Source organism: Bemisia tabaci, chromosome 3 (genome assembly GCF_918797505.1).
Source record: "Bemisia tabaci chromosome 3, PGI_BMITA_v3".
Classification (NCBI taxonomy): domain Eukaryota; kingdom Metazoa; phylum Arthropoda; class Insecta; order Hemiptera; family Aleyrodidae; genus Bemisia; species Bemisia tabaci.
Genome location: NC_092795.1, coordinates 52,260,369 through 52,286,550, shown reverse-complemented (window position 1 = coordinate 52,286,550; position 26,182 = coordinate 52,260,369). Strand labels below are relative to the sequence as shown.

Here is a 26,182-nt window from a genome sequence, read left to right as displayed (position 1 = left end):
GCCTGCGACATAACGTCGTTCCTGTGACGTAAGGGCGCATATCAATTTCCCAGTGAGTCCTGTTCCCTGTATAACTTTTTGTTTCCGAAGTCTCATGTGGAAATAGAGATACTTTTTCACGCAGAGGAGGAAACAGGGTTGATCGTAGTTCATTTAGTAGGATTCTACGGTGATTTTTTGGTTGAAATCTCGAAACCGAATTTTTTGAGCGAATTGAAAAAACAATCGCCTACTGGAAAAGTTGCTACAGTGGAGCAAGGTACTCTTGAGTACTCTGACATTACCAATTAAGAGGTAAAATGAATAAATTTTTAGTTTACACATAAAATCCATGTTTTAAATATCTAGTTATTAAATAAAATAATTTAATTAAACATTGTTTCACTACTTCATAATTTAAACTACACTGGAAAAAAACACATTGGATCTAGAGTCCACACTCTTGAAAACATTGACAAGAAAGAGGACTCTTGATTCAATCAGATTTTTGCTTAAATCAAAAGGAAATCCGCTCAAATTAAGAGGCTTGATTCTTGATTTAAGCTTAAATCTGATTGAATCAAGAGAATTTTTTCTTGACGATGTTTTTAAGAGTCTGGACTCTAGATCCAATGTGTTTTTTTTCCAGTGTACAAATCTGAACAATAAAAAATTTTAAAAGTCAAGTGTTAAAGTAAGATAAATTAAAATTAAATATTGATTATGTTAATGTTATGTTGTTGTTAATTATCAATGGTCGCTTAATGGTCTCTGAATGGTCAGTTGCACACGTCGATTTTCCAGGAAAATCATTAAATATTTTTATATGCATTAACCACCGGCGGATCCAGACACTTCGAACGGTGAGGCGGAAGGGGCTTTCGCCGGAAAATTTTGGAAATTTCAAATCATCCAATGTGCATTTTAAGTCAATTATTTGATGAATAATTATCAAATGCTTTCTCCCTTCTCCTGTCTCACGTTCCTTCTCTCTTTCTTTCTTCCCCATTCCCCCCTCCTTTTTTCGGACAAACGGGAGGGGGACCCTCACAGGAAAAAAAAAAACACATTGGATCTAGAGTCCAGACTCTTAAAAACATCGACAAGAAAAAATACTCTTGATTCAATCGGATTTTTGCTTAAATCAAGAACCAAGCTTCTTGATTTGAGCGGATTTCCTTTTGATCTAAGCAACAATCTGATTGAATCGAGAGTATTTTTTCTTGTCAATGTTTCCAAGAGTCTGGACTCTAGATCCAATGTGTTTTTTTTTCCAGTGCTTTTTACGGACAAACGGGGGAGGGGGGCCCTCTACGCCCCCCTGAGATCCACATTTTATTTTTCTTTTCTTTTCTTTTCTTTTCTTTTTTCCCTGCAAATTTCATTGACGTAAGGCCTCTTTGGGGCAGCGCGGCAACATAGACCACGCCGGCAGGTGTAATGACCAATAAGTCCCATGGCGGAATGGCGCGGCGCGTCTCTCGACACGCCAGCATGTCTCGACGCTTAGCGCCACGGCCACGCGACGCCTCGGATATTCGCGTCACATAGGGACTTGCTTCACCCGCGCCCTCAAAATCCCCTCATCCTCCTGTCACATTAATACAGGGTAATCCAAGATTTAACCGCCGGACTACCGAAGCAGCTTCAATGGACCTAAATAAGACTATTTAATTCTTTCAAATGCGTTCCAAAAATGCTTTTTAAAGAGACCACATGCAGCCGCCCCTCCCCCGAAAAAATAAATTCTGATAAATCAATCATTTTTCCTGCATTTTGGCAACGGTGGCGCAATGAATCTCATGAAAATTGGTCTACGCTTTTACTTTAATAGGTACACTGAATTTGTTAGTGGAATTTAGAAAATTAAAATCTCAACCGACAGTGAAGTTTCGGAGGGTCTGCAAAAAACCACCTTCATACGCCAAAAAACTAAGTTATTGGCCGTTTTAAGTCCGAGACCCCCCCCCCCTCAAAATCCTTGTTTCAACTGAGATTTTGATTTATCTAATGTACTTAATGAATTCAGCGTTCCAAATTATAGGTGTATTCAAGTTTTCATGAGATTTGGTGCGTTACCGTTGCCAAAATGCAAGCAGAAAAAAATTATTATTAAGGAATTTTGAGGGGCTGTGATCTCTTTCAAAAGCGCAAGAATTCCATGAGAATTGGTATGCGCCCATAACTTGAAACTATGAATTTATCAGTGTTACATGTAGTCTTTGGGAGGGGATCAGGGTCATAGACCTTAAACGGCAAATAATTTGGTTTTTTGGAGTAAAACTGTAGTTTTTGCGGACCCCCCAATTATTCAAGGCGTTTGGGGGGCTGTAACTCCCTCAAAAAGCACGTTTGGACAAAATTTCAAAGAAGAAAAAAGTCTTATTCACATAGAACACGATCCTAAAGTCTGGAGGTTTAACTTTGAATCGCCCTATATGCTCAAATAAATCCAACATTTTCACCACCGCCTGACAACCTGGCAGAGGTGATGCGATTAACCTCCTCCTCCACAATGGTTTTTACAGTGGCGTGGCGTGAAATGCGATTTATCGATTGTTACGCCAATTAAACCTATGGAAATTATCGATACACAGGGTGTTCGCAGCGAACGTCTTAATAATCGATTCTTTACCATAGATTTAAATGGCAGAACAATCGATACATCGCAAAGCACGCCACGCCACTGTTTTTAATCCGTTTTACTTATCACGCCTCAGCCGTCTTACCTCAGGCACCCGCCTTAACACGATCTCCGAGTGTGGGGTAACCTAGATACACGGGGGTACTTTTAATTCCCCTCTCCTCGCAGGGCATTGCTCCGAGGGTAGGGTTGGTCAGTGAGACGTCTTGACCTTGGGGATGATCCCTAGAACTAGCCCTAGATTAACGGGTCCACAGGGCGTTGACGCTGAAGCTGTGGACACCATCACTGTCACGACTCACGAATATACCTATCTCTTAAAATCCCTGCCTCACCCAAATTTGCACTGGATTAATCATCCTCTACGGGCATTGCTTTGACTAAATGAAAAGGATGGATGATCGAGTGATCAATATTTAAAAAAGATTACCAAATCCGCAATTCGGCCTGGAGCGGCGCGGCGTAGAGAGCAATGATGACGAGGACTTGAGATGAAAAGGAGAAACCCTCAGCGCGGCGGTCGGCATGTGACACATATCAGCGCCTACAAGACTGCATGAATACTTCGCGCATGCCGTCAAACACAGTGCGGTCAGCAGCGGTCGGCGTGAAACGCACAGCGCCTACAAGACTGCATGAATACTTCACGCATTGCGCCAAACACAGTGCGGTCAACGCGACGCGGCGCGATGGCGAAGTTAAACTTATCAAACCACATTTATGTTTGTTCTTTCATAATTTTTTCGTTAATTTCTTATAAATGGAAGGCCTTGTCACGCAGAGATAGGTTTACGGAATTTAACTTTCGCGCAAAGTTCCGTGAACTTTTGCTAGTAGTGTTGACAGGGTTTTCGCAAAAAAATGTGTCCAACACGAGTAAACGCGTCTTATGCACCCCTCCCCTCCGGCGCGTTCACTCGATGGTTTTTATTGATATTTCAAAACGAATGAAAAGGGGGCAGCAAAATACAGGCGGCCCATGGGCGGCAAGTAGGTAAATCCGGCCCTGAGCAGAATGGTCGCATCCCGTTCTGACACAAAATATGGCGTCCATCGAATCACCCTCACCGACTTCGTCGAAAAAAGGGTCTAGCGAGTTGTAGCACTCGTGGCAGTCAAAACTATACGACTCCAGCACGGTATGTCTATTTAGCCCGTGGCTTTATGTTTCGATGGACTATTTCCATCTTTTGTGGCTGGATATTGGGGAAATGTATGATTGTCATCGGCAAATGCGAGAGAAAAAATATTCATTTTCTCTTCTTACGTAGTATGAAAATAGAAGCTACATAAAAGCTCCTTTTTTGGAACTTTTATTTAGAGTAGGCCCCTCCAACCCTCTTCCGGTTCTGTTAGGAATGCCTCTACTGCCGGTTGATTACTGAAATTGCTGAAAAAAGCGACAGACAAAGAAGACAAGTGGAATATGAAGGGCTCCAATCGGTGGCAGCGGATGGTTGCAATGGACATAGGGATAGGAGGTAGGTAATAGACTAACTAACGGCGACCCAGCGAGATCCATACTTGATCCATCATTTTCTCCCTTAGCCTATAGGAACCACCCATTTCAACCAATAACATTGCTCCATACTCCCTTTGTCTTCTTCGTCTATCGTTTTGTCAATCAAATTCAAGAATCAGCCTGCAGAGCCCATCTGTAAAGAAGGAAGGGGCGCCGATGAGAGTATTTTTGTATGCTCTCTAATTTTCTCTCGAGACGGACCCTAAAAAAATTACCAAAAATTGCATTGATGAACAATGAAAGTAACTGATCTGTTGACCCTACGTGAGTCTCTTAGTATTATCCGTATCAATTACAATGTTCATTTACGAGGTAGCGCCGACAGTATCCTTGCAGTATATCAACTATTTTCCATCATTTCATGGGAGGTTACATGTGACCACATTCCCGGACAAAAAAAGCAAGGGAAACTCAAAATTTCAAGTAAATTTTATTTCTCATCCTTACCTGAGGTCCTTTGTTGCTGCTGCTCAGACTTAGGTGATTTTGAATTGTCAAGCATGGCACATCATCGTGGAGTTTGTATTTTCCACCGTAAGTATTAAATCTAAATCATCCTTGCTGCCTGCGAACAAAAAATTCAGTGTATTATGCTTAGGTACAGTGAATTAAATTCATTTCTTATGAGACAGTGTCGATTGAATGAACATTTCCATGCTTTTCATGTAGTGTGAAGTTACCTATTTACAAGTATTATTACTTTTTTCTTGATTTTCGTCAAGTTAGGTGTGCTGCAATGCCAAGATACATGCGACGTTAATAAATCCTTTTTGATAAATTTTGCCAAAATTTGACGGATGTTGTTGATATCAACGCTCGCACTGAAAGTTTACGACTTTCACCACCAAAAAGGTGAGGATGTCGGATGTGCAAAAACATGAGAGATGAATATTTTATATAACAGTTCAATTTGATTTTTCAGCGGCAAGCACACACATTTTTAGCTCATATCATTCTCCGCCGTTGCGTGCCGTAATTGAATTCAGTGCCTCAGGGCGAAGAGACACCTAATTCCATTTCAGTTATTTTTCAAGACATCAGCAGTGGTCAAATGGGAGGCGTGCTTTGCGATTTATCGATTGATCTGCCATTTAAACCTATAGACAAGGATCGATGAACAAGGTGTTTGCAACGGACACTTCAATAATCGATTCTTTACCATAGCCTCAAAGGGGGAAATATCGGTAATCGATCATTCACGCCTAGCCGCTGGACAGTGCCACTTTGCGACGGCCCATTTGATTTGAACGTTTATCGAAAATTTTGGAATTCTACATACATCTCAGAGCCGACACCCGAAAGGATGACCGAATGCTTCATATTCACTAAATCTTCATTTGAGATCTCCACAGCGCTAATAACTGGATTTTTCCCCAAAAAAGAAGATAAGTGTCTTTCCACTCGGAGGGTACTGAATTCATTTCTAAAGAAGAGAGAGAAAACTAAGAATATAGTCATTTATGATTTTTTAGTTCATCATTTCATTTTATTTTATTTCGTTTACTTTATTTTAATTTTCCCTGGTAAAAATTGGCGATAGGAGCTGCGTTTCAAAATACCATAGGAGTTCTTATAGCCGACTGAAGAAGGCGATAGAAAATCATATAGCTGGCTGTAGAAAGTGGAAAAAATCATACGGCCGGGCTACACGAAGCGATAAAAAATTAAACAGCCGGGCTATAGTTCCTGTCGCCGGGCTTTACACTTTATCGCCTGGCTGTTGCTTTTTCGCCATCGGCTAAAAAAGGCTATAAGAAATTGTGTAGAAATTCGTGTGCTTTGTAAATCCGCAAGTTTGTACGGAATCACCATAATATTTACAAAACGCACATTATATTTTCCTTTACTACATATTTGTTTTCATCAATTAAAATGAGAATAATCCATACAGAGTGTGCAAACATTTCAAAGTCATGAGTTGAACAACGCTGACTCCACGAGATTAAATATTAGAGCCTAACACAAAGCGGAGCGGCGGCGCACTGGCGCCTACAAACCTAACAGGGATACTTCACGCACTGCGCAATGCGTGAAGTATCCCTGTTAGGTTTGTAGGCGCCAATGCGCGTTTCGCGCTGGCTGCCCGCCCGCCGCGCTGCGCCGCAGCGTACCACGGCGCTTGAGGCAACTATTTCACACCAGAGGTATTGCACAGTATCGTACGAAATTGAAGGCGCTCCAACATATTAGGAATGGCAGGCATCCTTCAAAAGTACGAAGCTTCCCTCGCAAAATAAATCAAGATACTACGGCCCAAAAAGAGAGCGGTAGTCCAAAAACTCACTAAGTCCTAGCATCCGTAATTAGTAACGGATAGCATACACTTTATCGTCAGGCTGTTGCTTAATCGCCATCGGCTGTAAAAGGCTATAAGAAATTGTGTTGCCGGCTATAGAAGCTATTGGAAATCTTACAGTCGGCTGTAGGTCTATGGTATTTTGGAACACAGATTCTACTGCCAATTTTTACCAGGGTTGTTTATATTAATATTAATTTCAATTTTTTATTTTATTATTTTAATTTATTATTTCTTTATTTTATATTTCTTCATTTTGATATCATTATTATACCCTATTTTTTACTATTTTATTTTTATATTTTTTATTTTATTGTCTGATTTTACTTTATAAATTCCTTTTCTCGAGACGTAATTTCTCCTTGCCTCAATCCGATTCTCTATCTAGAACAAATAAATCATTAACATTAGGTACTTAAACATCACAAAGGGGTGTGGAGGACGGCGCGGAAAAGTGCTGTTTTGCTATTTTAAGTATACTGTTCAAAGTTTCAAAATTGCACGGGGCCTTGTGATGGAAAGAAAGTTCAAACTCACTTTTTAATAAAAAAAAAATGTTTAAAAAATTTTCGTTACTCACTTGCGGTACAATTTTTAATAGAGACGCGTTTTGGAGCAGTTTGCTGCTGACTGATGATGAAGTTCCAAGCTCCGAAACACGTCTTTAATAAAAATCGTAACAGCAGGTGAGTAACGAAAATTTTTAAATTTTTTCTTATCAAATTAACTTGTGGCGCCCCCCCCCCCCATCCCTCACACAAAGTTTCACTTTTTAATGCTGAAAAATTGAATTTCAGTCGTGAATTTTTCACAGACTATGCTCCAAAACTAGATTTAGTTAAAGCCATTGATTTCTCAATGTGTTCAAAAACTGCACTTATGAGGTTTGTCCCTCAAGCCCCTCAATTAATTATTTTGCAGGGATATTTTGCAACAACGAGGAGTTAATCTGATCAGATGCTATGGGACTGTTAAACGTGCTCGGCTCATGTAGTTCTCGCGTCTGACCCAGGCTTAATGCGGTTCCCCTAATGGTCGACATGTTCGCAATGTCTGAGTGGAGCGGCACAGAGCCTCCGCCTGTTTGAGATTCCAAATTGTTTTGTCCCCGGAAGTTTCCTTCGTGACCGCCAAGCGAAAGCGTCACAGCTGCTTTGAGTGGCTTGTAGGGCACCATGCAGTTTTTGATCTGATTATGGGCTTCAGTCTCTTTGATCCGTATTGGAATCGATCTCTCTGAAACCGATCACTTCGTCTTTAGAGTCCCTTTATACTGAGAGTAAAAGTTTGGTTCGTTCGTTCAGAAAACGACGACTTAAGGCGTCCTCTCAGAGTCTCCCATTGAAAAATGTAGCCACGCAGAGGGCAACACCGCTATGGAGATGGGGCCCGTTCACATATCAGCCGTGCCCAGCAAGAACGTCGTAAACCCATCAAGATTTTCCCTCGGTTTTTTTAGAGTCCCTTTATACCCAGAGTTAATACAACTCACTTTTGGTTGGGCCAGGGTTGGGCTGAAATTGGCCTAAAAAAAAATCCAATTCTGATTGGTTCTCGCTCATGGAGGCCGAAACGAGTGCACCAAGATGGCGGTACCTCGAATGTCAACAAGAATAATGAAAATATTACCTAATTGTGGTTTATCAAGAGTAAATTGTTATTGCCATCGGTCCAAAATGAAAATAGATTAAGAAATTATTCACAAACCAATCTCATTTTCTTTTTAATTGATCAATTTGTTGATGTTGTTGTTTTTGTGTGACAGACATCGCAGGATTCCTGATCCTTATCCCTCAATATCGTTCGTTTGGGTGCACTCGTTTCGGCCTCCATGGCCAGCCAAGGCCGGCTGCCAGTCAGCTGACAATCGAGTTGTCTTAACTCTGGGTATAAAGGGACTCTAGGTTTTTTGGGACTTAACACTTGATAACATAAAAACTGTTTCACCGGTGCAACTTAATTTTTCAGGTTAAGTTCTGGATAGTATTTGCGAAATAATTCTGTAAAACATTGCCCGAGGTACACAAGTTTTTCTGTTATGATACGTTGTTTCCAAAAAATGTGAAATGGCGTTTAAGGCGTTTTTGCGTTGCACGGCAGAAATGACAGAAATACACCCAAAGGGGGGGGGGGGGGGGTTGACGAGGAGAGAGTTACGCTATTCTTTTTTTACGTGTTAAAGGATACGTGTGCAAGGACTGCCGTGGTAAGGGAGAACGCCGTATGAACATTGACCGAAAATTTTGAAAAAAATATTCACAATTTTCCCAGTAAATTCTGTTTTTATCGAAGGAAATTTGGCAACGTCTGAAGGCTCAAACAGCGGTCATCCTTAGCAAGGCAGTACACCTTACCGTACTTTTCAATGGCGAATCGGCGAAGCGCGAATGCTCGAGTATCGATATCTCCACATTTGAAGCTGTGGTAAAGAATCGATTATTAAAAAGTTCTGCGAAAAACCTGTCTCCCACAGGTTTGAATGGCAAATCAATAGGTAAATCGCAAAGCACGCCGCGCCACTGCGCTGCAGTTCTTGGATCCCGAATCCTTCCGAATTTAATATTTCTATTTCTCAATTATTGTTATGACCTTCTCGCGTCTAATTCAGGAAGATATTTTGTTTTGGCGGATATTTTAATGACCAATCGCGCTGAGCGGCCGAGCACAGATGAAAAGGTCAGATTATCGTGACTTCCAGCCAAATCAGCGCTCACCGTAAAAATATCTCGTTTATGAAAAAAAAAACAGCTGAGTCACTGCTTCAGGTTCCTCCAATACGTTTTTATGCGGGATTTTGCAATCACCATTGGAAAAAATAAGCACCAAATGTTAAAGTAGACTTGTTCAACTTCTCTCTTTTTTTGTCTTCTTTTAAGCCATTTTTTATTCTATATTCGTCGAGACGTCTGCACGAATGAACTTGCCAAAAAAAAAACTGTATTTGTTTGCTCTGAAAGTAGTCTGAACACTTCATTCAATATAATAGCTACGTGTATGATTTATAGCTTTGAGTCGACTACAAATAAAGAGAAACGGCTTAAATTCAGAGGAAGTGTAATATGAGAATACAATTTTCTCAGAGTGAGAGGTCTGAAGGGACAAAAATAACGGAACAAATAGTTTCAGAAGCCACGTATATGCTAAACCATCATATTTCAAGGATAAAAATATATACATAACTGAAGCGGAGATAAAATCAAACAATCCCGACCACAACAATTAAACCCATTTTTCATAAAAATCATAAATTTTGGTGACCTTTAATATCTTGCTAGTTGCAGACCATTTTGACAACGGAAACCTTATCGATCGATAAATAAAATCAAAGAATTTAGAAAATTAATCGAAGGCGGACAAATTTACAGACTGTACTATGTGCCTTTTGTTATCAACTGTACTCAACATTGCCTATTACGCAATTGAAAAAAGCGACGCGGGTTTGGACAGTGCTAACGCGATTCAAGGATCTGAAGGGAGCAAGACTTACATTTTAATTACTTTATGAGCAAACTCACGAAACTTGGTGACAAGGCATGAAAGGGCTTTTCTTCGAACACCATAGGGCTTTCACCGGAGCAAGTTTTTAACAAGCTTCCCGCGGCGTGGTTGGGAAACGGTTATGTCAAGTGCTGCCGTGCTAAGGAGAAACGCCGTGAGAACCTTCAGGCGTTTCCAAATTTCCTTCGGTAAGTCACGAATTTTCGGGAAAATTTGTTAACATTGTCCCTCAAATTTTTCAGGTAATTTTGTTCGCAATTTCACCCGAAGTTCCTGAAAATTTCAAGGAAAGATGTTCATAGCTTTCCTCAAATTAAAAATTTTATCGTAGGGATTTTGGCAACTCTCGAATGTTCGTGAGGTGTTTTTCCTTAGCATGGCAGAGTGGGGTTGTCACGCCATGAAGAAAATCCGCCAATGAAACATAGATGGAGTTCTCTCTCCAATTTTTCCGAATAAATATTGGAGGGCTACCTAATTTTGCAGGATAAAATATGTGTTTGGTGAGAGGAATGCATATTGTCCCTTGAGATTTTCAGGGGTTTTTTACATTAAATTGTGGGAAAAAATTGTCTGAAACATTTGAAGAAAAGTATTGACATTGCTCCCAGTAAATCCATTTTTAATGAAAGACATGTGACAGTGTATGAAGGCTCATACGGCGATCTTCCTTAGCACGCGATTTATCGATATCATAAAAAGAAGTAGAAATATTTATGCTGAAAGGAACTATATATGAAAATGGACGAAATCAATAGGAGCTATACAAGCACAAAAAACCCCTATGGGCATACTTCCATTTGGTTTTATTAATTTTCACGTAGTTCCTCTTGGTATAAGTATATACGTCCAAGTTCAAAGCACGCATTGATTATTGATCGAGTCAACGTAAATTTGGGTTCATCAAATAGTAACAACACCAGGAGAGGAATAGATAAGAGAAATTAAACAATAAAAAAATAAAAAGGTAGAAATAAGTGTATTTTCGCCTCAGAAGTCATGCAGATTTGAATTGCTATTTTACCTTATCACCTTCTCTTAAATTGACTTCATGTGGAAATTCAACTTTCAAAGATTCAATTTTTTTCAATCGTAAAAAAGTCATTAGCGTAAGGCGAGAAATCGTATTTTCTACTTCAATTTGGCAGCGAGGGACGTGGGTGTAAAAGGCGGTGACGTGGCGGCGGGTTAACAACACTTGTGAGTTCTATCGGTGTGGTCATCGTGTATCACATCGCCAAAACATGACGGGCATGACTGACTAGGGATATTTTGAAATATAACGAGGTGAAGCTCTCAAGAAATCAATATTGAGGTTTTAAATAGAGACAGCAAGGAAGAATGCGGGAAATCATACTAAGTGTTGTCTAAAAAAAAGTGTGGAAAGCTTTTCATCCTACTTGTAGAAAAGGTGGGCTGGTATGGAAAAGGTGTCATGATGACTTCGAGAAAACACTGAAGATAGAATGTAAAGTTTCGATTGAAAGTTTTCTGAAAGATTGTCTTACAGCCATTGCATCCTGGGGAGTATATCAAACTTCCAGGTACAATTGAAGCAACACCAAATGTCATTTTTCGCGTTATTTTCTGTGATAAATCTTCAGCACAAAAAACGTCTCTTTTAGCCAGAAACACACTGATTTAATTTGCACTTCCTAGGAGCTATTATTGTAGTAACAGAGAGAAAGTAAATCAAAAGCTTTAGTATACAATGAAGCCACGCACAGAAGTCTGTAATTCAGGGATTTGTCGGGGTGATTCCTTTCTCCGGTGCTATCCAAAAAATAATGATGTCAGGGGAGTTTCTTGATTTTTAGACCCCTCTACCCCCCCCCCCATGAAAGGTCCTATTAGCTCCTCTCACCTTAATGTATAGGGGTTTCTTAGTCAGTCCTATACTCTTTGACTCTATCCCTCTAAGCTATTGAAGTTATTTATGGACCCTTTAAGGCCTGTCCATGATATACACAACGTTAAATTTTGAAGTTTTAACCCCACTCCTCATTACGTTTTCGTAACGTAGGTCTCTATTCTTTAACATGTACGAGAATATGGCGTAACGCTCGCCTCGGTCCGCCCTTCCCATAAAGCTTTACGTGCTTCATAAACGGTCCTTCAAGATAACGAACTGAAATATTCAATTTTGTTATGAAGGGCAAATATTTGCTCTTCTCGAAAAAAAAGAGAAGAGATCTCAAAAGTCCCTCCCTCGTAAAATGCACGATACCAACTCACAATAACAGCGTGTTATCGAAATGATACATATTTCCACAGTAATGGGATCTAAACTGACCGTTCGTTAAGAGCAGATACAAAGCTAACCGTAATCCCTGCATGTTTAATGATGGATGAGTCCCTCCAAGAATTGCTTGTCATATTAGATTAAGGTATAGCGCAAGGATAATCCACTTAGAGGCGGCTAGCTGCTTCCCTGACGCCTCGCTGTCATCTCGTTACGGGGGCTAACTGCAGACAGTGGCGTGGCGTGAATTGCGATTTATCGATTGTTATGCCATTTAAACCTATGGGAAAGGATCGATAAACAGGGTGTTCGCAGCGAACACCTTATTAATCGATTCTTTACCATAGGTTTAAATGGCATAACAATCGATACATCGCAATTCACGCACGCACTGAACTGCTTCATCCCGGGCGCACAAATCGTTCGGGATCTCATCCAACGGATAAATCAAATAGATTCACTTGAATTAACCGAAGAATACTGCGGTGCTAAGGAAAAACGCTGTATGAGCCTTCAGACGTTGCCAAATTTCCTCTGATAAAAACCGAATTTACTGGGAAAATTCTGAAAATTATTTTCCAAAATTTTCAGACCATTTGAACGCAATTTAATCTAAAATATCTGAAAATTTCAAAGAAAAATGTGCATGAATGTCGCCAAAAATACTTGTTTTATCAAGGGAAATTTGGCAACGCTTGAATGTTCATACGACGTTCTTGCTTAGCACGGCAGTATAGATGCCTTACATTTTTTCACCACGCTTTCGACAAGAGTTCTCGAGAATTAACATGCTAATCGACCCCTGCCTCGCGCTGCCAAAAATGATACATGTTCACTATGGAAACCGTACTAAGTATCGTGCATTAGCAGGTAGCATTCGCGCGAATGGAGCACGTGTAAGTAACGTTAACGACGTAAACGAAACAAGAGAGAGTTCGGGGACGGATTTGGACACGTGCCAACGGCGAGCGTAAGTGAAGCAGATGGTAACGGTCGGAATTCCTCGCTCTCCAGTGACTTACGGCTGATTTACGGATTTACGAACACCAGAATTTCCGCAAGTTTTGAGTTTCGAAACAGAGCTCTTTCATGATACGCGGCAAATTCCGTAAAATGCTCAATTGGACCGCGTTTAACAGAAAGGAACCAAATTGTCAAATTTAACCGGGCAATTTAATTTTTTATGAGAGAGCGTTTGTGCGGATACCTTTGAAAATTTTAAAGGATTTGCTTCGTAATATGGAGAAAATTCACTGAAATTTGCACGAAAATCTGTACAACCGTTTTCATGTAGAAAATTAAATTGCCCAATTTTTGGCGATAGCTGATGTGGCTTGGTTCCTTTCTGTTTAACGCGGTCCAATTGCTACCTCTCAGCGGCGAGGTTTGAATGATCGATTATGGATATTTCTTCATTTGAGACTATGGTAAATAATCAATTATAGAGGTGTTCGTTGCGAACACCCTGCATATCGATCCTTTTAAATAGGTTAAAATGGCAGATAAATCGATTTATCGCATAGCACGCCGCGCCACGCAACTGCCTTATTTAATGTGCTAGCTGCACATCCTATATTCAAATCATGTGTCTGCTGTCAGGCAGAACAGTTTTACTACATCTACTGATTCCTCTTACATTCATCCCTACATTTACTAAGTATTTTGAGACTTTACTTTTATAAGTACACAGAACAAGGAAACTTTTGAAAAGAATTTGTGAAACGCTTTCGCGATGAACTTATAGACATATCGCAGACAATAATTAGCAATCTCCGGCAATTTACTAGCCACTAGTGAATGAATAGAAAATCATACAATTTAGAAATGAAATAAAAAAAATTAGAGCAAAATTATTTTGCTTAAAATGAGAACACTTTTTCCTCCATAAAAACATGAAACTAACAGGCAAACTTAGGAGAGCGTGTGAAGGAAACCGCGACCTTAGATCTGACAAGCAACTAAACTAACTCCGTGACAATGCGTGGAGTATCAGATAAAATGAAGGCGTTCCAAGCCGAGATCATGATTTTGATGACCAGTACCCATCGAACCCTCACTGTGCCTATGCGCATAATTGCGCTTTATCTTAACCGTACCTGATCCGCTTGCAAATTGCCAGTGATTGTCAATTGCCTGCAACAGATATCGCAGCCTCGACTCGTCCAATATGTGGTACTAGGGTTTAACAAAAGTTATTCAATGCGGATCCATATTTGGACTTTATTTTGCAATTAGGAACAACAATTTCTGGCTCATCCGTAAGACGCGTATGTACATAGGGAAACTAATAGCACATACGTTGTTTTTAAAAGGAGCTAGTTATTTTAGCTCTGGATTGCAAAATGTAGTTCATTTAAATCCTTACCGAAGTTAGTTTTTTTCACCAACATGACAGAAAGGGAATAGAGAAGACAAGGGAGAAAGACGCGCGAGGAAGGGGGAGCGGAAAAGAGAGTGAGAGAATCGAATCGTTTTTTATATTTTTCGACAACGTCGCGGAAGAAGTAACAATTTTACTACTCGAAAGACAATATGCAAACAATTTTTGTTTGAATCTAGCGCACACTACTGCACACATACTGATTGGAGTATCGTTGAAAGTGAGTAGTCGTTTGTTAAAAATACCCCCTCCCCCTCCACGCAACGAAATCATTGACGAAGTTCAAGACGCGACGTGCGGAAGTAAACAAACAGATAGACTCGATTAATTACAAGGGTAATTGGCAGCTTCATTCGGCTACATCGTTGCCGATATTTAACGGAAAGTGTAACTTTTACTTTGCCATCGGGTTGATACCGCGGCAGGACACGCGATAAGAGCATGGTGGATTTTGTGTCTTAGATCATAGAAAAGACATTATAGTAAATGAGGTTTTTTTTTTTTTTTTTAAACAAAAATTAGGACTCAAGCAAACTATGACACCATAAAGGCCAGTGACATCTGTTTGTTTTGTTGAAACTCCTTAACCTGACATTGTTCACACGTTTACACTGTCTATTCAGCAGCTCTTCAACCTTTCCTTTAAAAAAAATCAACTCTGACTCTTTGAATACATATTGTATTAAATTACTTCAGATGTTATGCTTAAAATATAGTTGTCATTTTATTTTACCTCCATTCCAAAGTTTAGATATCTTGCTCTCAAATATTTATTTCCAGAGAATAATTGCCACAGCCGTTCGGGTATATCTTCGAGTAGATATTTTTTAACCTATTATAACTTCTGCCAACAAGATGAAGCACCAGTTTTGTTATAAGCAAACTTCAAAGAGGAAATTCACGAAAATTTAATTGTTTCATTGTGATGATCTAAATGTTTCAGGGGTTCAAAAAATACTCTGTAGAAAAGAGTGCCTCTTCAGGGAAACTTGCGGAAATTGTTCAAACTTTCGAAGAAAACTCGAAGACGTTTGAAATGTAAGGAAAAGTATTCATGCGTGTTAAAGAATTTTGGACATTTTTTTCACTTTTTCATCAGCAGAGCGCAATAACTACAACTGGTCGGTCTTAGGTGTAAAATACCTACTTAAAAGTAATTTCTCTCGGTTCGAGACTTTTTTCTCCTCACACCATCCTAGTTTCGAAGAGGAAAGATGGTCAAGTGATAATTAATGCTATTTCGAAATCACTTAAAGGTAAAAAGAATGCATTTAATTTATAAAAATGCCCTAGAAGACTTTTCTCTAAAATTATTCTTCACAAACCGTCTTATAGATTTCTTGAAGAGTGAAAGTTATAATCGTGTCGATGGGACGTTTCATATGAAGAATTCGATTTGAACACCCGTAGAAAATCGTGATTCGTAACAATCCTGACACATGCCGCTATCACTACCACGTGACCCGTCGTGAAAGGCTGTCGTCGCTCAAAAATTATGATGACTTAGCGATAGTGTCTGCGTACTTTCCTTCCTCGTTTTACTGATTTTTCAAGATCATTTATCCTAGTTAATCGCAACGGTATTTTCAGATACTGGTTGTAAGTAGCTTGACGCTTGCTTGGATGAAATTATTTTTTGCCATCTTTGAGATATGAAAAAATAATGACAACATTGTTTCCTAACACTCGCAACTCATCGATTATTACCATGCAGAAAACTACGTTCAGACCGAATTGACCTGCCCCGGACTTTTCGGAGCTTTGCAGGGATCCAAAACTCTTACTGCGGCAGGTGTTCCCATACTTCGACCCCTGGAATTCCGACAACAAAGAATAGTGATTGTTGAAGACGCTGCGGGAATAACATTGGCACGGCGGCAATAAACATTCAGTGACAAGGTGACGGATTGACCACTTGATCCCTACATCTCCAACTTGTAGCCCATCGCGGTGAATGTGAATGTTCCGTGATTGGACCACATCCAGTGGCCCGCCCCACAGTAGAATGAGTCAATGGAGAACTTGCACACGAAAATTTTATTGCTTCATCTGAGAGTGCCTGATGAACAGAGTTCGCAGTATTTTTCATAATTTTTTCTGAAACGGGAAATTGGAGAAAAATAGATTTAAAAGTGAGGAAAAGTGGCATTCTCCATTTAAACACACCTATTTTAGCAGAGTAGGTTATTTTGTCATATTTTCTCCAATAATTGATCAATTTTGAAACCAAGGATATCCTCGAACTTCTAGTTTTCTTAGCAGTATCATTTTAGAGATGAAATTCACAAAATGTTAGACACCTGCAAATTCTCTATTGCGATGATTGAGAAACTTTAAAAGCTCGTACTTTCTTCGTATTTTCTTTTCTCTTCTGTAAATGTACCTAAAAAACGTAGAAGTTTGAGAGTACTTTATTTGATTTACTCGTAAAATTCCTGTAAAATTACCTCTTGAAATGCAAAATGTAAAGAAATAAACATAGGAATTTTCTGTTTAGTCCCAACTTTTAGATCCGAGCTCTCGCAATGCTTCGTTCCACTGTGCGCTCTTTCGAGTCCGACGTGATGGCCCGCTCATTTATTTCGATTCCGGGTGACAACTTGCGTATCAACGTCGCATAGGGCTACTCACCCGAGATACAGATTCTATTTAATCCACCGCGTGGGTGGAAACGAGCCGGGAAATAATTTCTTGCTGCTTAAAATGTTTACTATCGCACACGATGTTTATGCCACATTTTCCAATTTGTGCCCATATTATGTCTCACTAATAACACGGCAGACAAAGATGCTCCTCTAAACTTGAAAATATTAGAGGAGTATGATTAGAATATATTTTTCAATTAGAAACTACAATATCTGCCTCGGTTTAGAAACATCGTAAATACCATTCTTTTCCCTATACAAACATAAGTGTCTCTATAAGGATGATCCAGAAATTGTAGTTCCTCGTTGCAAAATGTTGTCCAATTGTTCAATATTGAAGTTTATTACAGAAAAAACTCTAGTGCAATTCCCTTAAGACCTTAAAAGCTTTTCATAGACTAAAGGAGGGATTGAGGACGTAAGTGTTTTTGTGCATATTGTAAAATTTTGCGTAGGTCCAGTTTTTTGCGAGGGAAGAACGCCGTATGAATCTTCGTACGTTGCCAAAATTCTTTTGATAAAATATGAATTTTCAGAAAAACTTGCAAATATTTTCCGTTCAATTTTTCAGATAATTTTTCTTATATATAATGTGATCTAAAGTATCTGAAAATTTCAAGAGAAATATCCGTAATTTTTCTCAAAAATTGATATTTTAAGGGGCAAAATTTAGCAACTCTCTGATGTCCATATGACATTTCTCCTTGGCATGGCAGTACAGTTATTTGAAGACAGCGGAAAAGGATTGGACCTTACAGATGCACATTTTTTATTAGCCGTATGAACTAGTCCTTCAGGTATGGCATTTCTCTTGTGTGCTCTCTGTTCAAACAGTAATTTAATCGTGTTTGAAGAAGAAAACTCGCGGTGCCTTCATATATTATTCCGACTGCGCGAATGAGGAGGGAGCAAACCGTATAGATATAGGGAACGTAGGCAATCAAAGGCAGAATAGCCTTGGGTCGTTGTTGTTCCGTCAAAAACATATCATGGAAGACATAGCGGCCATCGATTACGGCAAGACACGCAATCTTCCTCGAAAGAAATTCCCAAATGATTTGCCGACATTAATGCATATTTTAACCGGTAGTGTTATGCCCAACTTATGATTTCAGCCCCCAGCCCTACCGTTCAGGGTTTCGTGCAAAGGATAAATCGAAATTTGCCCTCTGGGGGGAAAGAGCTCATCAAATCATGAGGAACAGCCCATCACTTTTCCTTCCTGCGCTCAATGACAACTGCCGAAAGAACTGAGCCTCGAAGCATTGGAATCCCCTGTTCAAAAGAAATGCCAGGCTGTTTCAGAATAGTTTCAGCTTAAAGCTTAGAGGCACCTAGAGGCACAAGAGTATTACTCAGAAATGTGAGAATAATCTCAATTGCCCTCTTTTCGAAAAGTTGAAAAATCGAAATTATTTTCAGGAAAGCTCAAGGAGTATAATCATGAAGGACTGGGAGCTCTCGGCGTAACTCGTGATTGGCGCTTGGCACCTACCAAGGACCGTTTTATGGCATTAAAAAAATCTGGGCAATATTCGAAAAATTGGAGGCAACAGGCTCATTTCGTGATTATTGCCTACCGAAAGTCGAAAAAATCTGAAAATCAGCTCGGTTGATCTTCAGGTGGAGCTCGGTACAGGAAAAATTCACAAGTCACAGAGCTTACAGTAATGATAATTGGAGGCACAGCCATGCATCCACCTCCATGGGACAAAGCAAAGAGTGGCTTCAAATTCTTGGGTAAAACAATTTCCGTTTACCACCCTTCTCTCAATCCCTCCACCCTATTCTCCGTCCCCTTCTTAATTTTCTGGCAAACAAAGGAGGAAATTGCACCTTTAGCCTCTCTGGATCCTCTCACTTATACCGCAAATTCATTTGAATCCCTTTCATTCAAAAACGTGTACACTCAGTGTAGGTTGACTTTTCAAAATATTCTGATTCAGAGATTCCAGATTGGAACTTACATAAAAGCAACTTAATTTTGAAAAATAATTTTTAAAGTTACTCTTGTGCTTAATTTGTGCCGTAAAGTGTTGAAAAGGAAAGACATTTACAAGTAGTTAATTCGTGCTCGACGCCCAAACGACAATTTTTAAATCAAGCTGTAAGTTAGACTTTAAAAAGTTGAATGAGTTTCAGCCTTATTTAACTAAAAATATAGTTTCATTTTATTTTCCCTGTTTAATGGAAAATACCCTTAGCAGAAAGAGCCATCGGAAAAAAAGTGATGGGGGTTATCTCCTATAATTGTATTACAACCTCAATATCTTGGATGGTACGGGCATTTCCAATTCATTGTAATAGAACCGCGACTCAAGTGGGGACGTGTAATACTACAACATTTGGGTTGGTTGCCTAATTTATCAGGGTACTACCACAATTAATTTAATAACATTTTGCCAAAGGAACCAAAAGCATTCCAATGTCACCAATATTGTGCAACTTTTTTTACCTTGCAAATTTAAACTGACCATCTAAACAAGTTTATCTTTACTTTCAATAATCTATACATTCAATACGAAAATTATTTTTTGTAAACTTAATTTTTTGCAAGGTTTCAGTAATTTTATTGCGAGGCATGTAAGTTGCACAATCCCAGCAACATTGGAATGCTCTTGATTCATTTTTGCAAAATGCAATCCAATTGTAAATGCCCGCATCACTCAACAATTCCTACTTGTTTTTTCCGTGTTTCGCGTGTTTCGGTTAAAATTCATACCTCGGAAACTGATAGCGACTACAGCCTGAATAATGACGTGTATTGACTGAGGTTATAGGATGCGATAAAATACTCTTGTATCCGTCACGAAAAATCTAGGAATAAATCACAATTTATGAAGAATCAACGACAGGAGTACTTAAAATATGCGTACCTTAATTCGATTGTTCTCGGACCAAGGAAGGTGACTTTATTCAAAGGTTGCAAAGTGGACTCGAATAAATCATTCTTTTTTTTACAAGGTAAAGACTGTCGGACTTCTGATCGAAAATGCGCTGATTTTTTGGTGTAATCAGGAGAAAAATCAATGATGTTTTTAGAAAATTCCTCAACAATCGCGAGGAAATCCATCGGTAAATGCATGATTGCGGACTTACACCGTCAATATGCAAGGCAAAAACTTTATGCAGGGTAAATTGTGAATCTTACTTTTTTTTTTTTTTTTTTTTTTTTTTTTTAAATAAACCAATTATTTATTTTAGTTATTTGACAAGGTGGAATGAAATGGGACAGGATTTCACCCGAGGACCTGTGTTAACATGTTAAATATAAAGATCCTAATTTACATTTTAAAATTGATTCCCCCCTATCCCTTGGAAGCTTATTATATATCTTAATATTATTTAATTGAGTTCTTGAGATCCTCAGTCTCTTCGGTTATTGCGTTCTTTGGTCATCCTCGGTAGTACCGGTTGGTAAGGGAATCTTACATTGTACATCGTTGCTCCTCTGAATCAAGGGCGTTTCACTTTTTCTACCTGGGTCCTATTCTCCGTATAATTCCATGCTTTTTGCGGCTAATGCGGAAATGCTGTTACACTCTTTTGTCAGAAAAGAAGAATTCAAAAAGAAATCGCCACTGATTCCCAAACCACTTTTGATTTTAAAAAAAAAGCAAAAAAAAACACGTGAAATTCAAAAATGAAGGAACGAGATGAGAGTGCGGACAATTTTGCCTTCAATTGGAATATACGCTATGTCCTCGGTAAAAACATGGTAGAAACTAGAACATTCAAGAGAGCTTGCAATGAAATCCGCCATCTCAGAAGGTTTCAGTTTGGATAGGCAACTAAACTAACTCCACGACAAAGCGCATGGTATCACTGAAAAATGAAGGCGCTGCCGGCCGAGATCCTGCTTTCAAAGGCCATGCCCAGCGACACCTGCGTTGTGACGATGCGAATTTTTGCGATTCATTAGGAAAATAAACGTAAGCCGCTTGCAAATTGCCGACGATTGCTAACCGCCCGCGATCCGACAAATGCAGATCAAACCAATTTTTAAAACTACAAATCAGAAATTTCAAAAAATAACCGAACCTTGAAAGGGACTCAAGGGGGCAGAAATCAAATTTAAAAAAAAAATTGAGCCCCTTAAAGAGCAAATTTTTGCGGAAACGAAACTCCATCTCTAGTTTCTTACTTGTTTAGTCTTTAAAAAACTTTAATAAACTGCGATATTCTTCTCATGCAGGACATTACCCCTCTTTATGGGAAATTTGATATAGGTACAAGCACTGTCCTTCCTCCCCGTAATACGACAGTAATTATACAGTTAATATGTTTATAGATATATTGAAAAAAACCTAGATAATAAATGAACAAAAAAATATTTCTACTGCTAATTAGACGAATAATTAAGAATTTTTTATGAAATGCAAATATTTCAAGGAGGTGCTGGGCACCGTGAAAAACTGTTGCTCTTGCTCTCCATCTAACAGTTAGGCTACGGCAGGAAAGAGCAGTGATCTTCGAAAGGTCAAAATACTTCGGAGGTTGGGATCAACTCCTCTATCTATCTGTTTTTACTCTAAGTACTTTTGAAGCGAGATATTTTAACCTATTATTTTCCAAATCACGTAAGTGTCAATCTCTATTTTGGTGGTAGAGGGGTTGTTCTTCCTTTGTTTTTTCTGGTATAATCAATCATGGCTGATTTCAATAAATCCTTCTAAAAGGACATACAGTTTTTTGGAATTCGAAGATTGTCAACAACACGAAAAAAATGGATTGCTGATTGTTGAAAAATATGTCCGACATGTTTCAAATGTACATCTGACGATAGTGAATAGCTAATTTAACCACGGGGATGGTCCAATTAGCATTTTTATAATGTAAAATTTACATTAAAGCGCATGTCGGGCAATTTTTTAAACCACAAAATTGTTGAATCAGCAATTCCATTTTTTTCCGTGTTGTTGATAATCTTGGAACTCCAAAAAATGTTTATTCTTTTAGAGGGCTAATTTGAACTCAGACATGATTGGTTATACTAGAGAAAATAAAGAAAAAACAACCCCTCTACCACCAAAATAGAGATTAACACTTAAGTGATTTGGGAAAAAAAGGTTAAATTTATCTCGCTTCAAAAGTAGAGTAAACAAAGATAGAAAGAGGAGTCGATCCCAACCTCCGAAGTATTTTGACTTTTCGGGGATCATTACTCTTTCCTGCCGTAGCCTAAATTTTAGATGGAAAGCAAGAGCAAAAGTTTTTCACGGTGCAAAAAGAAAAAACAACCCATCTACCACCAAAATAGAGATTGGCGCTTAAGTGATTTGGAAAATAATCGGTTCAATGTATCCTGCTTCAAAAGTTGTTGTTCTTGCATCCGCGCTTACGTGATTCGGACAAAAATCTGCTCAATTAAGAGATTAAAAAAACGTACACTTACGTCATTCTTCGTTTGAGTGAACACGTGCTTTCATGCGGAAAAAAAGTACTCCAAAGTCGTCTCCGCCGGTTTAATTTATCTTAAGTGCCGGGCGCGAGGGGGCCGAAATCGAGGTCGAGCCTGAACTTTGGGCGGCTTAATTTTCACTGCTTCTTAATTTGTTTACGGCCCGGGCGATGAACCCGCGGCGCGATGGGAGCGGGAGCTGCGTGGGGACCGCGCGGGGCCGAGCGTGGAGTGAGACTGAGAGGACCCGGGAGTAACGCCGCTCGGACGCGATTTGTGAGCGACGGGCCCGGGCGACGCGGGATGACGTCACAGAAGAGACGCCGACGACGCCACTGGAAAAGAACACTTGATTACATTCGCTCGCCGATGCACTTGCACGTGGACCCCGGGCGCGCGAGCGGGTTTACACCGAGAAGTGGTCTCGGTGGGAGCTTTTCCGCGGGGGACAGGGGACACGTGTCGATCGAAATCCCGCTGGGAAATCAGGGGTGTCATTCCCTCGTTTCCTGGAAGAAGGAACGTAACTCAACTTCAGGGTTGCATAATTGACTCAGACAATTCAGTTTTTTACAAGAATGTCCCTGGGTGATTTGTGTCCGATATTTTCCTAATTTTTGCTTGAGATCAGAGTGAAAAATATTGAAATTTTCAGTCAGAAATTCCGAAGATTCTCTCGGTAATTATCCCGCTGGGAAATCATGGGTGTCATTTCGCCGTTTCCCTTAAGAGGGAACGTAGCTCTGCCGTGCCAAGGTAGAACGCCGTATGAACATTCGAGAGTTGCCAAATTGCCTCCGATAAAATTTTGTTTTTAGAAAAAAGTTATGCATATTTTTCTCGGAAATTTTCAGGTATTTAAGGTTAATCTGCGAACAATGTTGCCTGAAAAATTGGAAGAAAAATATTCATGACTTTCCCGGTAAATTGGTATGTTATCGAGGGCAACTTGGCAACGTCTAAAGGCTCATACGGCGTTCTTCCTTAGCACAGCAGAACTAAACGCCAGGGTTGCAAAATCCGCACAAACAATTCAATTTTTGGCGAGAATGTCCCTGGGTAATTTGTGTCCGAAATTTTTCTAAATTTTGCTTGAGATCAGAATGGAAATTATTGAAATTTTCAGTCAAAAATTCCGAAGATTCTCCCGGTAATTATCCCGCTGGAGAAATTAGGGGTGTCATTCCGTCGTTTCCCGGAAGAAGGAACGTAACTCAACCCCAGGGTTGCAAAATCGACTCAGACAATTCAGTTTTTTACAAGAATGTCCCTGGGTGATTTGTGTCCGAATTTTTTCTAATTTTTGCTTGAGATCAGAATGGAAATTATTGAAAGGATGTGTCCCACTAAGGAGGGTATTTTGGCCCTAACTTTGGTCGAAAATTGAAACAGCTTAGAATAATGTCATGTATGGTCAAATCGACTCTTAATTATCTACCCTGTGAGAACTTGTCCTTATTTGACGTGTTTTTGAAAGAGGTTTTTGCCTGATTCACCAGCGCAAAGTAGTGGAGTTTTGCAGTTCTCTCGAATAATTGCTCATTCCCGATCCTAAATTAGATTGTTAATGTATGAGCACAAGCAACTACCACTTTCTCCTTTAAATATGTTGTAATGGGTGCACTAAAAATTAACATATTTGAATGTGAGAGTGGTAGTTCCTTGTGCTGGCACTGAAAAGTGCGAACTTATGTCACTTTTCACAATCCTGGAAAATAAATATATACATAGAACTTATTCGAATTTCGTACCAATGTTTTCAATTTCAGTAGTTGCAAAAGTAACCCTATAAGTCTGAGAACAGTTTTTGAAATAATTAAGAATACTTAGGTCACTAATGTAGTGCATAGTCCGTTTGATGGGCACACAGTGGTCAAGCTTCACCACGGCAGGAAGTACAGTGGGCTGGTGGTTGGTTACTAATATTTCTATAATCAGTGAACTTCAACTGCTCGCAATTCCTTAGAGATACAACCGGTTCAGCTAAAATGAGTGTTTCTCAATGTTTTAGGGTTTAAACTAAAAGGCGAGCATGCTTAGACCCTCAAACCTTTTGGGCCAAAAAACCTCCCTTAATGGGACACATCCTTTACAGTTAGAAAGTCTGAAGATTCTCCTAGGCCGAGAAGGATAAGCCGCAGCCTCAAAACTTGAACCTGCGAACCCTCAAAATTTGAATTTTGAGCATTTAGTTGCGCTTACACCACGCTGCGGCACAGTAAAAGCCCAAAACATAAAAGAATAAATTTGAATGCTTTGGAAATCATTAAATTTGACAAGGAACTACTCTTATAATTACAAAAAAACACATTATATTTTCCAGTACTACATATTTCTTTTTCATCAGTTTAATAAAAGGGAATAACCAATGCAAAGAGTGCAAACATTTCAAAATCATGAGTTGAAAAACGCTGACTCCGCGAGTTTAAATATGAGAGCTTAACACAGAGCGGAGCGGCGTGTTGGCAGCGCAGAACGCGCCCTGGCGCCTACAAACCTAACGGGATACTTCACGCATTGCGCAACGCGTGAAGTATCCCGTTAGGTTTGTAGGCGCCAATGCGCGTGTCACGTTGGTTGCCTGCCGCGCCGCAACGCTTTAAGCAACTATTTCGCGTCAGAGGCGTTGCACAGTATCCTACAAGATTGAAGGCGCACGAAATAACTAGTTAAAGAGGACTTTCAATTTTGACAGCATCTGTTACTGAAAAATGTTTGATTTGGCATTGGAGCGTTTCCTAGGCTCCCGCTTCGGTTTTCATCTTATCATATCCGTACAGTGCACACATGAACATTTGTTTTTATCTGCTCTTAGAGTATATTCTCTTTCATGACTTGATTCATGAATGAAATGTTTTTAAGAATGAATGTAGTAGTAGTATGCATTCATTTTTGAGGTGGTTCCTGTCATTTGAATGAGAAGAAAAAAATGTGGACATAACATGTCCACAATTTGGACAATTTTGGACATATTCATGGTTGGACATTAAATCATGTGGACTTAATATAGACTAGACTTAATGTTTAGTGGACATAAATAGCGGTGGACATTTATTTAATGGACGAAAGGTAGGTGGACATAAAGTCCTGGAAGCCTTCATTCACCCTTCAGGTTGATTTAGTTGGGATACAAATCGACGTTTCACTCATTGCACAACAAATGCACGGAGTAAAGACAGCTGCATCAGTGCCGTCTGCTAGCCCCTTAGGTGAATACTTACGCACTGCTGCTCCTTTTTTGTTCGCATGGAGTCCCTAGAAAGCGTTCTGAATACAGAAGGGACGAGGAATCTGCCCTAAACGTTACATTAGTCAATAATGACACGACAATTTATCGTTCAGTGAATTGTGCATCATATAGTGTCACAATTTTTCCTTCAATTATATAATTAGCAAGATAATAATATAACTTCTGAAAAATTGCACGATGAGACGTAAAAATATAGCTAAATTTGTGATAATTTCCTTTTTTTCACCCTATTTTTTCGTTCAATTTACTGAGTTTAAATGGAAAGAGTATTTTTCACAGCAAGCTGAATTTCCCATTTCTGCTGATTATTCACTTTATACTCGTG

At 39.4% G+C, this 26,182-nt stretch overlaps 1 protein-coding gene across 2 annotated transcripts in view; it reads right to left on the bottom strand.

Annotated features, from left to right (window-relative positions):
* The window catches only part of LOC109036325 (serine/threonine-protein kinase NIM1), a 47,404-nt gene extending 24,522 nt beyond the window's left edge, over positions 1–22,882 (bottom strand). The window contains exons 1-2 of one of the 2 annotated variants that reach the window (XM_072298605.1): positions 22,602–22,882; positions 4,593–4,710 (exon numbers count right to left, since the gene is read on the bottom strand). In XM_072298605.1, coding sequence (XP_072154706.1) covers positions 4,593–4,647 — 55 coding nt within the window. In that variant the 5' untranslated portion in view covers positions 4,648–4,710; positions 22,602–22,882. Of the gene's footprint in view, positions 1–4,592; positions 4,711–14,546; positions 14,566–22,601 lie in introns of those variants that run through there. The other variant, XM_072298606.1, reaches the window with a different exon arrangement.
* Between the last annotated feature and the right edge of the window lie 3,300 nt (positions 22,883–26,182).